This window comes from Staurois parvus, unplaced genomic scaffold, assembly GCF_062004578.1.
Source record: "Staurois parvus isolate SC_StPar_1 unplaced genomic scaffold, SC_StPar_1.0 ptg001432l, whole genome shotgun sequence".
Taxonomy (NCBI): domain Eukaryota; kingdom Metazoa; phylum Chordata; class Amphibia; order Anura; family Ranidae; genus Staurois; species Staurois parvus.
The window spans coordinates 6,157,083-6,171,783 of record NW_028319228.1 but is presented as its reverse complement, the minus strand read 5'-3'; the positions used below and the strand labels follow the sequence as shown (position 1 = coordinate 6,171,783).

At 41.5% G+C, this 14,701-nt stretch overlaps 1 protein-coding gene across 1 annotated transcript in view; it reads left to right on the top strand.

Annotated features, from left to right (window-relative positions):
• Positions 1 to 14,701, top strand: part of SLC35D2 (solute carrier family 35 member D2) — a 103,147-nt gene that overhangs the window by 59,101 nt on the left and 29,345 nt on the right. Inside the window, exons 8-9 of the mRNA XM_089662140.1 lie at positions 7,044 to 7,136; positions 9,900 to 9,967. Of these exons, the coding sequence (XP_089518266.1) occupies positions 7,044 to 7,136; positions 9,900 to 9,967 (161 nt within the window). The remainder of the gene's footprint in view (positions 1 to 7,043; positions 7,137 to 9,899; positions 9,968 to 14,701) is intronic.

Genomic DNA, 14,701 nt, shown 5'->3' with positions numbered 1-14,701 from the left:
TTTTTGCGCCAAACATATCTTTTGGAATTATGGCCAAATAGTTCAACCTTGGTTTAATCAGACCATAATGCTTTTGGGAGACTTCAGATATGTTTTTGAAAAATGTATCTGGGCTTGATGGGGGTCTTTTTCTTTGTAAGAAAAGGCTTCCATCTTGCCACTCTACCCCATAGCCTAGACATATGAAGAATACGGGAGATTTTTGTTACATGTACCACACGTGTAGGAACTTGACAGATATTCCTGCAACTCCTTTAATATTGCTGTAGGCCTTATGGCAGCCTCCCAGACCAGTTTTCTTCTCATCTTTTCATCAACTTTGGAGGGATGTCCAGTTGTTGTGCCATATTTTCTCCACTTGATGATGGCTGTCTTCATTGTGTTCCATGGTATATCTAATGCCTTGGAAATTCTTTTGTATCCTTCTCCTGACTGATACCTTTTAACAATGAAATCTCTCTGATGCTTTGGAAGCTCTCTGCAGACCATGGCTTTTGCTGGTGGACACGACTAAGAAAATGTCATGAAAGATCTACTAGAACAGCTGAACTTATTGGGGTTAATCAGAGGCACTTTAAATGATGGCAGGTATATACTGACTCCTATTTAACATGATTTTGAATGTGGTTGCTTAATTCTGAACACAGTTACATCTCCAGCTATAAGAGGGTGTGCACACTTATGCAACCACATTTTAATTTTTTATGTTTACTTCCCCCCTAAAAAATTTCAGTTTGTTTTTCAACCTCATCTGGTTACAGTACCTGGTTCTTCCAGCTATGGGGGCGCATATGACAGTGCTTGAGCTGACTGGAGAGTCACTATGCCTGAGTACTTTTATGTAATGGGGAGGGGGGTGGAGAGTTAGGACTTTACCACTCCCTCTAGGTGCTGAAAACAGCCAATACAAGCTGTTTTTGGTAGTGGTTGTGACTGGAAAAGGAGCAGTAAGGGGGTTATTTCAGTGAGCAAACTGACAGTATATCTTTAATGTCTGATCCACCCCAGCAGCACATTCCTACCTTACTTCAGCTGCCCTGCCACTTTGTTCAGCCCCTGGGGACTGAGAAAATATCTTATACTCCTGTGTATGGAGTAGTGGCTAGTCCCATTCCTCTCATGCAAGTGCTGGTTCTTGAGGACTGGTCTCGGGCCATATCACATGGGGGCGCAAATAGTCCCGTGTAAACACTGACTAAACTACAGTCAAAATAATATTGGCACCCCTGCATTTCTGTCAGATAATGCACCACTTCGCCAAGTAAATTGTTGCAATTACAAAGGTTTAGGAGTATTTCTTTTGTTTGTATTGGTAAGACACAAGAAAGTGGAGAAACAAAAAGCCAAATCTGACACATTCCACACAAAACTCTACAAATGGACTGGGCAAAATTATTGGCACCTTCTCAAAATTGCAATAAATAATTGCATTCCAAGTTTGTGATGCTCCTGTAATTTATAATTAAACTCACCTGTATCAATTAGCAGGTGCTGATGATATAGAAATCACACCAGTAACCATTTTAAAATGATGAAAATTTGTCTCAACTTCTCTGTTTTGTGTCTGTGTGCCACATGGGGCTTGGAGAAAAAAAAAGAGCAGCAAATAATTTTCTGAGGATTTGGGAACAAAAGTTGTGGATAAGCATGGACAATCTCAAGGTTTTAAGTCTATCTCCAATGATCTTAATGTTCCTGTGTCCACTGTGCGCAACATTGTCAAGAAGTTTACAGTCCATGGAACTGTAGCTAATCTCCCTGGACATGGATGAAAGAGAAAAACTTGATCAAAGATTGCAATGAAGGATTGTTTGAATGATGGCTATAGAATCTTGATCAACTTCCAGACAAATTCAAGCTGACCTTCAGGCACAGGGTATAACTGTGTCAGCTCACTCTATAGGTCACAATCTGAATAAAAAGGGTTATGGTGGAGACCCATGAGAACCCCACTGCTGACAGAGAAACATAAAAAAGCCAGATTGGAGTTTTCCAAAACTTACCTGAGAGAGCCAAAATCCTTTTGGGAGAATGTGTTGTGGACAGAAGAAACAAAACTACAGCTTTTTGGTAAAGCCATCATTCTACTGTTTAAAAAAAAAATCAATAAGGCCTTTAGGCCTTTAAAGAAAAGATAAGTCTCTCTACAGTCAAACATGATGGAGGTCCACTGATATTTTGGGGTTGCGTTGCTGCTTCAGGCACTGGATGTTTTTACTGTGTGTATGGCATTATGAAAATGGAAGACTACCAAAAGATTCTGGGGTGCAGTATAGGGCCCAGTGTCAGAAAGTTGGGTCTCTGTGTCAGAGGTTATGGGTCTTACAGCAGGACAATGACCAACAGCACAAGTCAAAAAGCACCCAAAAATGGTTTCAGACAAAGCACTAAAGAGTACTGAACTGGCCAGCAATGAGTCCAGATCTCAATCCAATAGAGCACCTGTGGAGAGATCTCAAAACCGCAGTTGGGAAAAGGAACCTTCCACTCTGAGAGACCTAGAGCAATTGGCGTAAGAAAAGTGGTCCAAAATTCCAGTGGTGGCGGAGAGGTGTAGGAAACTCATTGATTGCTACAGGAAGTGATTCATTTCAGTATTTTTTTTTTCCAAGGGTGTGCTACCAAATATTAAATTGAGGGTGCCAATAATTTTGTCCAGTCCATTTTTTGAGTTTTGCGTGGAATGTATCAGATTTAACTTTTTTGTTTTTCCACTTTTTTGTGTTCTACCAATACAAACAAAAGAAATAAACATGAGAATGCCTAAACATTTGTAATTGCAACAATTTTCTGTGTGAACTGGTGCATTATCTGACAGAAATGTAGGGGTGCCAATATTTTTGGCCATGATTGTAACTCAGAGCTTAAACAGGGCTGATGAATTGTGAGGGAACAAAGTTAAGGTTAGCATATACAGCTGGGGAGGGGCAGGGGGCATTACAGAAGAATTCCAGGCAAGTATATTTTATACATAGTTACATTGGTCCAGCTTGAGCCATGTATAAAATTTACTTACCTGGAGTTCCTCTGTAATGCCCCCTACCCCTCCCCAGCTGTATATGCAAGTGTGTAGACTTTCTAGACCCACTATATGTACAGTGGGGATCGAAAGTTTGGGCACCCCAGCTAAAAATTTGTATTAATGTGCATAAAGAAGCCAAGGAAAAATGGAAAAATCTCCAAAAGTCATCAAATTACAGATTAGACATTCTTATAATATGTCAACAAAAGTTAGATTTTATTTCCATCATTTTACACTTTCAAAATAACAGAAAACAAAAAAATGGCGTCTGCAAAAGTTTGGGCACCCTGCAGAATTTATAGCATGCACTGCCCCCTTTGCAAATCTGAGACCTGCCAGTGTCATGGATTGTTCTCAATCATCGTCTGGGAAGACCAGGTGATGTCAAGCTCAAAGGTTTTAAATGCCCAGACTCATCTGACCTTGCCCCAACAATCAGCACCATGGGTTCTTCTAAGCAGTTGTCTAGGAAACTGAAACTGAAAATAGTTGACGCTCACAAAGCTGGAGAAGGCTATAAGAAGATAGCAAAGCGTTTTCAGATGTCAATATCCTCTGTTCGAAATGTAATTAAGAAATGGCAATCATCAGGAACAGTGGAAGTTAAAGCAACATCTGGAAGACCAAGAAAAATATCAGACAGAACAGCTCACAGGATTGTGAGAAAAACAATTCAAAACCCACGTTTGACTGCACGATCCCTCCAGAAAGATCTGGCAGACACTGGAGTTGTGGTACACTATTCCACTATAAAGAGATACTTGTACAAATATGGTCTTCATGGAAGAGTCATCAGAAGAAAACCTCTTCTACGTCCTCGCCACAAAAATCATCGTTTGAACTTTGCAAATGAACATATAGACAAGCCTGATGCATTTTGGAAACAAGTTCTGTGGACCGATGAGGTTAAAATTGAACTTTTTGGCCGGAATGAGCAAAGGTACGTTTGGAGAAGGGGCACAGAATTTAATGAAAAGAACCTCTGTCCAACTGTTAAGCATGGGGTTGGATCAATCATGCTTTGGGGTTGTGTTGCAGCCAGTGGCACGGGGAACATCTCACGAGTAGAAGGAAAAATGGATTCAATAAAATTTCAGCAAATTTTGGATGGTAACTTGATGCCATCTGTGAAAAAGCTGAAGTTAAAGAGAGGATGGCTTCTACAAATAGATAATGATCCTAAACACACCTCAAAATCCATGGGGGATTACATCAAGAGGCGTAAACTGAAGGTTTCGCCATGGCCTTCACAATCTCCTGACCTCAACATAATTGAAAATCTATGGATAGACCTTAAAAGAGCAGTGCGTGACAGACAGCCCAGAAATCTCAAAGAACTGGAAGACTTTTGTAAGGAAGAATGGGCAAAGATACCTCAAACAAGAATTGAAAGACTCTTGGCTGGCTACAAAAAGAGTTTACAAGCTGTGATACTTGCCAAAGGGGGCAGTACAAGATATTAACTCTGCAGGGTGCCCAAACATTTGCAGACGCCATTTTTTTGTTTTCTGTTATTTTGAAAGTGTAAATGATGGAAATAAAATCTAACTTTTGTTGACATATTATAAGAATGTCTAATCTGTAACTTGATGCCTTTTGGAGATTTTTCCATCTTTCCTTGGCTTCTTTATGCACATTAATACAAATATTTAGCTGGGGTGCCCAAACTTTCGATCCCCACTGTATATACCGTACCTGGCCGATCCTCCTGGAAATTGGAAATCACTGAAGTAGACACCGTTACTCCAGTGGTCCCAACTTTCTTCTGTGTCTTGTGCTGAGTGGCTGTTTGGATGCGATGGAGAGGTGGGCAGTGCTCCACCTTGTCCAATTAGAGAACATGTTGCACTCACTCTGGGATCAGCCAGGTAAGGTATATGCATAGTTACAGTGATACAAGCTGGGCCAAGGTAATTACTGTATATGTAAAATATTCATACCTGGAACTCTTCTTTAACCACCTTCCGCCCGCCCTATAGTACAATGACGGGCGCAAGGTGGTTCTCTCGTTCTGATAGGACGTCATATGACGTCCTACCATTCTCACTGCGCATGCGCGGCTCAGAGAGTGCATAGCGCGGTGATCGCCGGTGCGCTGTGTCCCTTGGACACAGCGGATCACGGAAAGAGCCGAAGATGTCGGCTCAGTCATGTGATCAGCTGTGTCCAATCACAGCTGATCACATGTAAACACGGAAATGCCGGTTATCGGCATTTCTCTCCTCTCGAGCTGTCACGCTGACAGCTCGAGAGGAGAGCCGGTAATCGGCTTTCCGCAGAGGGGACATCTACACTGATCATCAGGGCACTGATGATCGGTGTGCCCTGATGATCAGTGTGGTCCCAGAAGTGCCACCTGTCAGTGCCATGTGCCAGTGCCACGCGCCAGTGCCCATCAGTGCCACATATCGGTGCATACCAGTGCACATCAATGCCACATATCAGTGCATACCAGTGCACATCAATGCCACATATCAGTGCCCAACTGAGCTGCCTTTCAATGTCGCCCATCAGTGCCAGTCAGTGCTGGCTATCAGTGTCATGTATCAGTGCTGCCTTTCAGTGCCCATCAGTGCCACCTACTGGTGCCTCCTCATCAGTGCCACCTATCAGTGTCCATCAGTGCAGCCTATCAGTGCCCTTCACTGCAGCCTCATTAGCGCACATCAGTGAAGGAGAAAAATCACTTATTTACAAAATTGTATAACAAAAACGAAGAAAAAAACTTTTTTTTTTTTGTTTTTTTTTCAAAATTTTCAGTGCTTTTTGGTTTGTGTAAGAAAAAATAAAAATCCCAGAGGTGATTAAATACCACCAAAAGAAAGCTCTATCTGTTTCAAAAAAATTATAAAAATTTCATATGAGTACAATGTTGCATGACTGCGCAATTGTCATTCAAAGTGTGACAGTGCTGAAAGCTGGAAATTGGCCTGGGCAGGAAGGGGGTATAAGTGCCCTGTTGGCTAGTGGTTACAGCAAACCTGCTGCATTGCCCTGCATAGCTAAGGTACAGGTTTGCTTAAAAGTAAACCTTTACCAAAAGGGATATGGGGGCTGCCACTGCTGCTTTTCCTTCTGAAAATTATTTTTTCTTTTTTTTTCTACAAAGACGGAGTGCTTTATTGAAAGTACATTACTGTACAATAGATTGCAATCAAAGCTCATTGACATGGTGACCATGAAACAAAAGGAATGGAAAAAACAGAGTATCCAATTGGATATTCCTAACCACACATTTAGCCATACCAGGTTACATGCAAATCCCAGGAAAAGCCAGGGCTTCTTGAGCCCACAGGAATAGATACAGCAGGAGGGAGGGTGAGAAGGGGAGGAGGTGGGGGCAGGGGTAAAAGGTCCCATACCACCTCTCCTATGGGTGCAGAGCCCAACCATAAACCCCACTACCGTGACGTCCAGGGTCATATTTCCATTGACACCTGCGATTCATATAGGTAAGTTTTTATACATAGAGCGGCATCAATCGTGGCCTCCCAGGATGACACATTAGGGGGGTCCATCAAGGTCCACTTCAACAGTATTTCTTTCTTAGTGTAGTATAATAGATAAGATATTAACAGTTTCAGATGTGAGAATGTTGCTCATTCCTTCTGAAAATTCTAGTTACCTGGCCAAGATGCTGGCTTGTCCACTTTAATATTTATTCTTGATTTGTGACTTAATGCACGGAAGCAAGAGAGTTCGCATCACAGAAAGGTCACTAGCAATCATTTTTTCATTTTTTTTTTCCCATTTTTTTCAGTAGAATAGATATAGTTTAAAAGTGAAAGTCCAGCCAACACTAATGCTTTGGATAGAGTAAGCAAGGTTTGGAATGAAGATTTCCCTTTGGTCTCTGTGTGGTCACCATGACAAGAAGTGAGAGGGAATCTTCCTAACATTAACACAGACAGCAGTAAAACATATGACAGATTTTGTAACTCTATGCAAGTAAAAAAAGTTTGAAATCCCATATACCTTTCAGTTCTAATATCCTCTCATTGTTTTTTGTGTAATGTTACAGGAATTGGGGAAATACGGAGTCCTTTTTTACAATGCTAGTTTCATGATTTTGCCAACATTCTTTCTCACTGTGTGGACTGGAGAATTTGTCAATGTAAGTTGTGGCCTTTTGTATACGTAGGCTTATTTTAACACTCTATGCTATGATGATGGATGCTGATGCCCTTTTGTGTGACTAAATGTAAATTCTAAAAATAAACATCTTTTATTTACTACCTTTTTTGGTCTGTTAAATATGCCAATAATTGCATTTTGGTTTTATCTGTTTGATAAGTGCAATAATATACTGTACCTTGATCATGTCAGAAATTCAGAACTTTCCTGTACACACTTTCTGTGTCCGTACCGAGGAGTCTAATTAGCCCCCCTGGTTCTTTTCTTCGACTACAGAATAATTAGTGTCTATGTTGTGGAGATGAAAGAGTGGAAGGAGTTTGAGTAGTTTAGCAAAATGCAATTGGGCAGGGCTAACACTACTCAGTTAAAAAAAAAAAAAAAAAGCTGTGTGTTAGCCCACAACAAGACTTTGTAGCTTAGTGCATATACAAAAATATTTTCCCCTGACTGAAGTTCACCTGTGTTAAACTTCTCCCCACTGCTCAAACGATCCATTGTGAAAGCCTGAATCTATTGCAGAACATTGTTCTGTCTTGAAGAATGTTTTATTATGCTAATAAAAGTGTAGTGCCCTCTTGTGTACAAAGTTTGTGAGTGTAGTTGGAGGCTTGTTAGAAGGGGTGTGGGTGTGAGTCAGAGTGTTTACTTCAGGGCAGGCTGGAGGGGTCTACAGGTCAGTCCTCTGGTACCTCCCCCTGGCTCTAGATGCTTGGAGGAGTTTTTAGAAGCCAATGCGTGGAGGCCAGGAGGAGCTGATCTGCATATTTATGGGTCTGACCAATCCCAGGCAGTTGGCCTAGTAGTATGGCAGACTGGCCCATAAATATGAGAGAGCCTGGCCACCTGGGGAGGCAAGTGGAAGATGGAGTGCTAAGGTGTGCTCCTGTGTAGCCTGGAAGGGATCCCGGAGAAGGGGGTTCTGCCTCCAGGCTGGAGGTCAGAAGGACGGGAGAAGGAATTTGACAGAGGGAGCTCCACTGCCCTGCAGTCTACTAAAGGACGGCTTGTTAGCCTGGAAGGAAACCAACCCAGAAAAAATCCTGAAAGCAGTTTATCCAAAGCTACAGCACACAAGGACAGTGTGAGTACCTCTACACCCCTGGGGCCTACAGGAGAGAAGGCTGCTAGGTGCTATACCCAACCAGTTCTCCCTGGGACAGTACTTCAAGTCTGGTCCAGAGTCTCTTGCTCCAGGATACTCTTCAGACAGCCAGGTTAATGGGCATTTCCTAGCTGATGTCTGAAGAGGTTCACTTAGTGGGAACCAGGTGCTCCTCACAAGGACTGTTACTGATCTGTAAAGAGACTGTTGCCTCTCTGGAGGGAGTAAAAAGTCCAGGAGGCTACATTTTTGTACAGCATTTAGGAAGTTTGTCCTCAGTATTGGTGTCAAATTGGGCATCCCATATACCCCTAGACTCTATCCAACTTGTTTACCCCCAAATAAAACAACAAAAACAAGCCCATGGACTGGTTACTGACTCTGACTGGAAGTTGGAAAATGCGTGCTGCCTGGCCCTGAAGAAAATAGGGGGATCCAGAACCAGCAGCTAAGTAGGTAGTGCTACAAAAATGTTCATAATTTCTCAATTTTTGGTCTACATAGTGTAACAACTAAGAAAGAGACTCTCATAGCAAAAAACTCAGCTTGTTCTACAAGTTAAAGCTGAACTTCAAAGCAATATAGAGAAAAAAAAAGTAAAAAAAAAACCCTGGCACATTTATTAAAAAGGCAATACTTTTTTTATTTGCAGTAGTAAAAGTACTTAAATTATACTTAGTGTCAGCCTTTTGTAGTCCCTTGCACAGTTGAACTTAGATTGGTGGGGTGTACATTGCTAGGGCCTATCAAATGTACTGCTGTACTTCTTGACAGCTTCCATTGAACATGCTGACAGGAAGAGAGACTAATGAGCAGGGAATGTAGGTGACCTAGCTATACTACTTGCCTACAGTGGAGAAAACTCAAGTCACCAACCTGGCTGTGCAGACTGATAGGCCCATGTAAATCACAAGGATGGATGGACAGAAATACAAATCATTTGGTGGATTAAACAGTTCCCATATATGTACAGTGTACTTCAACTGTGTATTTACCTGTTGAGTTCAGCTTTAATACTGAACTCAAGTCAGCTCTAAAAATACACAAGGCAATACTCCCCCCTCACAATGCAAAGAGCTATTGCTGTAGTTAGGTGGAGATCTACCTGAACATAATAAACATCTATAGCAAAGAGTGCAGAGGTCAGTAGTAACACACCGTGCAGAGTTCAGTGTCAGTAGTAAGTAATGCAGAGTAGAGAGGTCAGCAGCATGCTGTGCAGAGGTCAGTAGTATGTAATGCAGAGTGCAGTGGTCAGGGTCAAGTAACACCGTACGTAACAAGCTAGCGATATGGATGGGTCAGTTGCAATATATCCATCACATGCATGTGATTGATGGGTAGACCGCTATTGACAGGTTGCCAACCTCCAGCCTAGGAGTTAAGGAGTAAGCAGCAATACTTTTCTCCTGCAGGCTTCCTCCCCACGGTATGATTGCTTTACAAGTTGCTCCTCTTCACTGTTGGACTAGCCACGGCATCTGCATTGTCATCACGTAAAAAGCAAGACCAGCAGTCCTGCTTCTACTTGAGGATGTTGAAGGCCTACCCACATACCAGGAGTGTGGATGAGAGAAGTGGAGTGTAACAGAATAAATGTAATTGAGTATTATATATTAATGTGCTTATTTCTTTTAGGCAATGCATTATACTGAGTGGACAAACATTTCCTTTGCTTCTCAATTCCTCCTTTCCTGTTCATTGGGGTAAGTTGTGTATGCAAGTGCCATTTCTCCTTCTTGTTGTAAAAGCAATTTCATTTACCGTCACTTTCAGTCTGTAAAAGAAATACTGGTATATACTGTATATATTACTGGCCAAAAGTTTTAGGCAGATGTGAACAAGTGATGTAAAGTAAGAATGTTTTCAAAAATATATAATTTAATTATTTTTATCAGTTTACAAAAATCAAAGTGAGCAAACAGAAGAAAAATCTAGATCAAATCAATATTTTGTGTGACTACCCATTGGCTTCAAACCAGCATCAATTCTTACACTTGCACAAAGTCAGGGATTTTGTAGGATTAGAAGCAGGTGCATGATTAACTAATTATACCAAGTAGGTGCTAATGATTATCAACTTAAAGTGTTACTAAACCCACAACAGTAAAATCAGCCTGTATATGCAGTAAAGCATATACTCACTGTGGAACCTAAGGAGTTAATCCTCTGCATTGTGTAAAAAGGCCATTTTGATCCTTTCTTCTCTGTTCCTCCCCTCTTTCAAGCGGCCACCACTTTTCTCCAGACTGAACCGTAGGCATGTACATGCTCAGTTTGGTGTGTGTTGCTAGAGAGGTTTTTTTTTTCTGGGCAGAGTGCATGTGATCAGCACAAGGCCAATCAGTACTGTGCAGGCAGAGGTCAGGGGATTTCTATCCTCCTAGAGCAGAAAGAAAACTCCTCCTACAAACTTTAGCTAGTGCTGGGCTGGACACTGATAGAAGTCACAAGACTGCTCTAACTTTTGTTGAGAAAAGGTATTTAGCAGTTTATATTTACTAAAATGATTGCATTTCCATGTTCTGTGTATTGTGGGAGACCAGATATAGTAGATGCATGGTCCTGGGTTTAGTAACACTTTTTAATATGTAGGTTGAAACAGTTATTAACTGAAAGGGAGACAGCCATGTTGGTGGCTTAAAAACTGGCTGAGGAACAGACGAACGCTGCTATGCTATGGTGTGATTATGTAACACTGCTTCATGTCACAGGTCATTAACCATTGCAAAATTGAGCACAGCAACAAAACACAAGGTAGTTATACTGCATTTGTAAGGTCACTCCAAGGCAAAGATTTCAAAGCAGACTGGGGTTTCTAGATGTGCTGTTCAAGATCTTTTGAAAGAACACAAAGAAATGGGCAATGTTGAGGACAAAGAAACGGGCAACGTTGAGGACCATATACTCACTGTGGAACCTAAGGGGTTAATCCTCTGCAGTGGTTGGAGAAGGAAACATAATACAGTAGATGAAAGACACGTCATGCTTACTTCCCTTCAACATTGGAAGATGCCCAGCAGTGCCATCAGCACAGAACTGACGGAAACCAGTGGGACCCTAGTACACCAATCTGCTGTCCAGAGAAATCTAGCCAGAAGTAGTCTTCCTGGAAGGATTGCGGGCAAAAAGCCATACCTCTAACGTGGAAACAAGGCTAAACCACTCAACTATTCACAAAGGAAAACATAGGAAATGGGGTGCAGAAAAATAGCAGCAGGTGCTCTGGACTGATGAGTCAAAATTTTAAATATTTGGCTATAGCAGGAGGCAGTTTGTTCACCAAAGGGCTGGAAAGCTGTACAGTAATGAGTGTCTGAAAGCAACATGAAGCATGGAGGAGGTTCCTAGATTTGGTCAGGATCAATGGTGATCAGGCAGATACTTATCCATCATGCCATCAAGGAGGTGTGCGATTGGCCCCAAATTTAAATGTACATATTTGCCAGCGCGGATCTCAATATGCTCCAAAAAAGGTTTTTATTTCAAAAAGATCACATCACAAAAGAGAGTGCAAAGTTTTGGAGCCACATGGGACCCCTTCGTCAGACATCTGATAAGGGTGCAGTAGTGACTATACAGACTATATATATATATATATATATATATATATATATATATAATATATATACATAAACCACCAATCAAAACCAAGAACATATCCCTACCCCCTCATCTGGCATCCCATGATGTCACAATCCTGAAAAAATATGTGAAATATGGTAAAATAGAAACATAGAACTATGTGTATATATCTCCATGTACTAAAAATAATCTTCTGCCAAGCATAGTAGATGTAGCACTAATCTCTATTGTCGATCGTGCACACTAGCCAGATGTACCCAATCGGGGATTGTTCGTGAGGCTCGGCGTTGCCGTTGCTAAGCAATGGAGGGTAGCCACCAATCAGGGTGTGCCTCGTGTGGCGCATTCGTGCTTCGCTATTGAGCGGCGAAACGCCGGACACCGTCACCATGGCAGCACATGACGTGGGATCGCTCATCAGGCCAGGGGTAGGCTCCGCTCCGGTAAGGGAGCTGAAAAGACACCAGGGACAGTGAAAAAAGCAAAGTGAAGGTGAAAAATAGAGAATGCAACCGTTATCAGGAAAAAAATAGAAAACTGAAAAAAGAACCAAAAAGGAAAGAAAAAGAGGAAAAAACAAAGAGAGAAACAACACAGTGGCTAAATGGTTAGCACTCCTGTCTGGCAGTATTAGGGTTGTTGGTTCGAATCCCAACCACGGCACCTCCTGCCTGGAGTTTGCATATTCTCCCTGTGCCTGCGTGGGTTTACACCGGGTACTCTGGTTTCCTCCCACATTCCAAAGACATGCTGGTAGGTTAATTGGCTCCTGTCTAAATTGGTCCCAGTATGTGTGAGTGTAAGTTAGGGACCTTAGATTGTATACCCCTTGAGGGTTAGGGACTGATGTGAATGTACTATATATATGTAAAGAGCTGTGTAAATTGATGGCGCTATACTTCTCCATCATGCCATACCATCAGGGAGGTGTGTGATTGGCCCCAAATTTATTCTGCAGCAGGACAACAACCCCAAACACAGGCAATGTCATTAACCACTTCCCGACCGGCCGTTGTATATAAACGGCCGGATGGTGGCACTGCAGGGTCGGGTGGCCATCTATAAACGGCCTCCCCGCACCCTGCTTGTGCGCGCTCCCTGGGAGCGCGCAGCACCGCGATCCGGTGCCCGCTGTGTCCTCCGGACACAGTGAAACATTGATCGTCGGACGGGACCTCTGTACGAGGTCCCGATCATGTGATCACTGATTGGCCAATCAGTGATCACATGCAAAGTAGTAAGCAAGATGTCACTTCTGACATCATTGCTTACTATGTGTGAAATCTGTGAATGATCACAGAGGTCACATGGTACAAGGCTATTCACAAAAGCCTTGTATCATGTGACAAGCTGTGACCAATCACAGCTCACTCTGTATTTCTCAATGAGTGCAGGAATGCACACAGAGAGAAAGAGAAATGATTGCTTTTACATCCTATATGGGTGTAAAAGCAATCAGTGTAAAAAAAAAAAAAAAAATCTTTATCACCCCTCACAAGTAGTACAGTGTCACCATGGTGACACTGTACTGCTAGGGTGACAGTATGTAAAAAAAAAAAAATAAAAATAAAAAATAATATAAAAAAATAAAATAAAAAAAAATGTAAAAAAAAATGTTTAAAAATTATAATTTTTGCCTATAAACTAATTTGGATTTTTTTTTTTTTTACTAAAAAGATAACGGAATAAATTTTGGCTAAGATTTATGATGAAATATTATTTATTTGCAAAATGTTATAAAAAAAACACTTTTTTAAAAAATGTTTGGACATTTCATTTACATAGCAAAAAAATTACAAATCCCAGTGGTGAATAAATACCACCAAAATAAAGCTTTATCTATCTAAAAAAAATGGTAAAAAATTCATTTGGGTACAGTGTTGCATGACCGCGCAATTGTCATTCAAAGTGTGATAGCGCTAAAAGCTGAAAATTGCCCTGGTCAGGAAGGGGGTAAAAGTGTCTGGTCTGGAAGTGGTAAGAACTATCTTCAGTGTAAAGACGAACAAGGAGCTCTGATCTTAACATCGAGTTGGTCTGGAATTATATGAAGAGACAAAAGGATTTGAGCCAGCCTACACCCACAGAAGATCTGTGGTTATTTCTGCAAGATGTTTTGAACAGCCTACCTGCTGAGTTCCTTCAAAAACTCAGTGTAAGTGTACCTAGAAGAATTGATGATGATGTTCTTTTGAAGGCAAAGGGTGGTCACACCAAATATTGATTTGGATTTCACTTATGTTCATTTACTTTTCATTTTGTTAATTGAAAAAAATAAACTATTAGCACCTCTATTTCTGAAAGCTTTCTTAACCAGTTGCTCTGGTTGTACACACGCCCCAAAAAATGTCATCATTGTACACAGGACATGTGAAGAACATCCAGTCCTTCTGCCCTGTTGCATTGCCAAGTACACAGGGAAGGTCTCTGCAATTGGAGCTGTCAGCTAACAAAAGTCTGACAATGTTTATCAACAACATTGCTCAGCTGCCAGTCACACTGGATGCAAATTTGCATGCCATGCGACCTGCAAATCGCATGCCAAGTCACACCCAATTTTCTGCAACTACTGCAGTCATATCGGTGCAGTTCCGACTTGGTCAGAGACGCACTAATTTCTAAAGTAGTACATGCACTACTTTGGGTGCGCTTTGCATAGACATCTGTGTCCGATGTCTTACAAATCGCACCTGCAATTGGCATGTCCCCTGACTTTGAAATCATGCAACTTACAGTGAAGTCGCATGATTTCAAAGTCGGGTTTGATGTGACCTCGGTGTAAAGAAAGATACAAAGAAACATTGTTTTATTTTGTATTTTTCTGTTTATTCATCTACAGATCAAAGGGATGAACT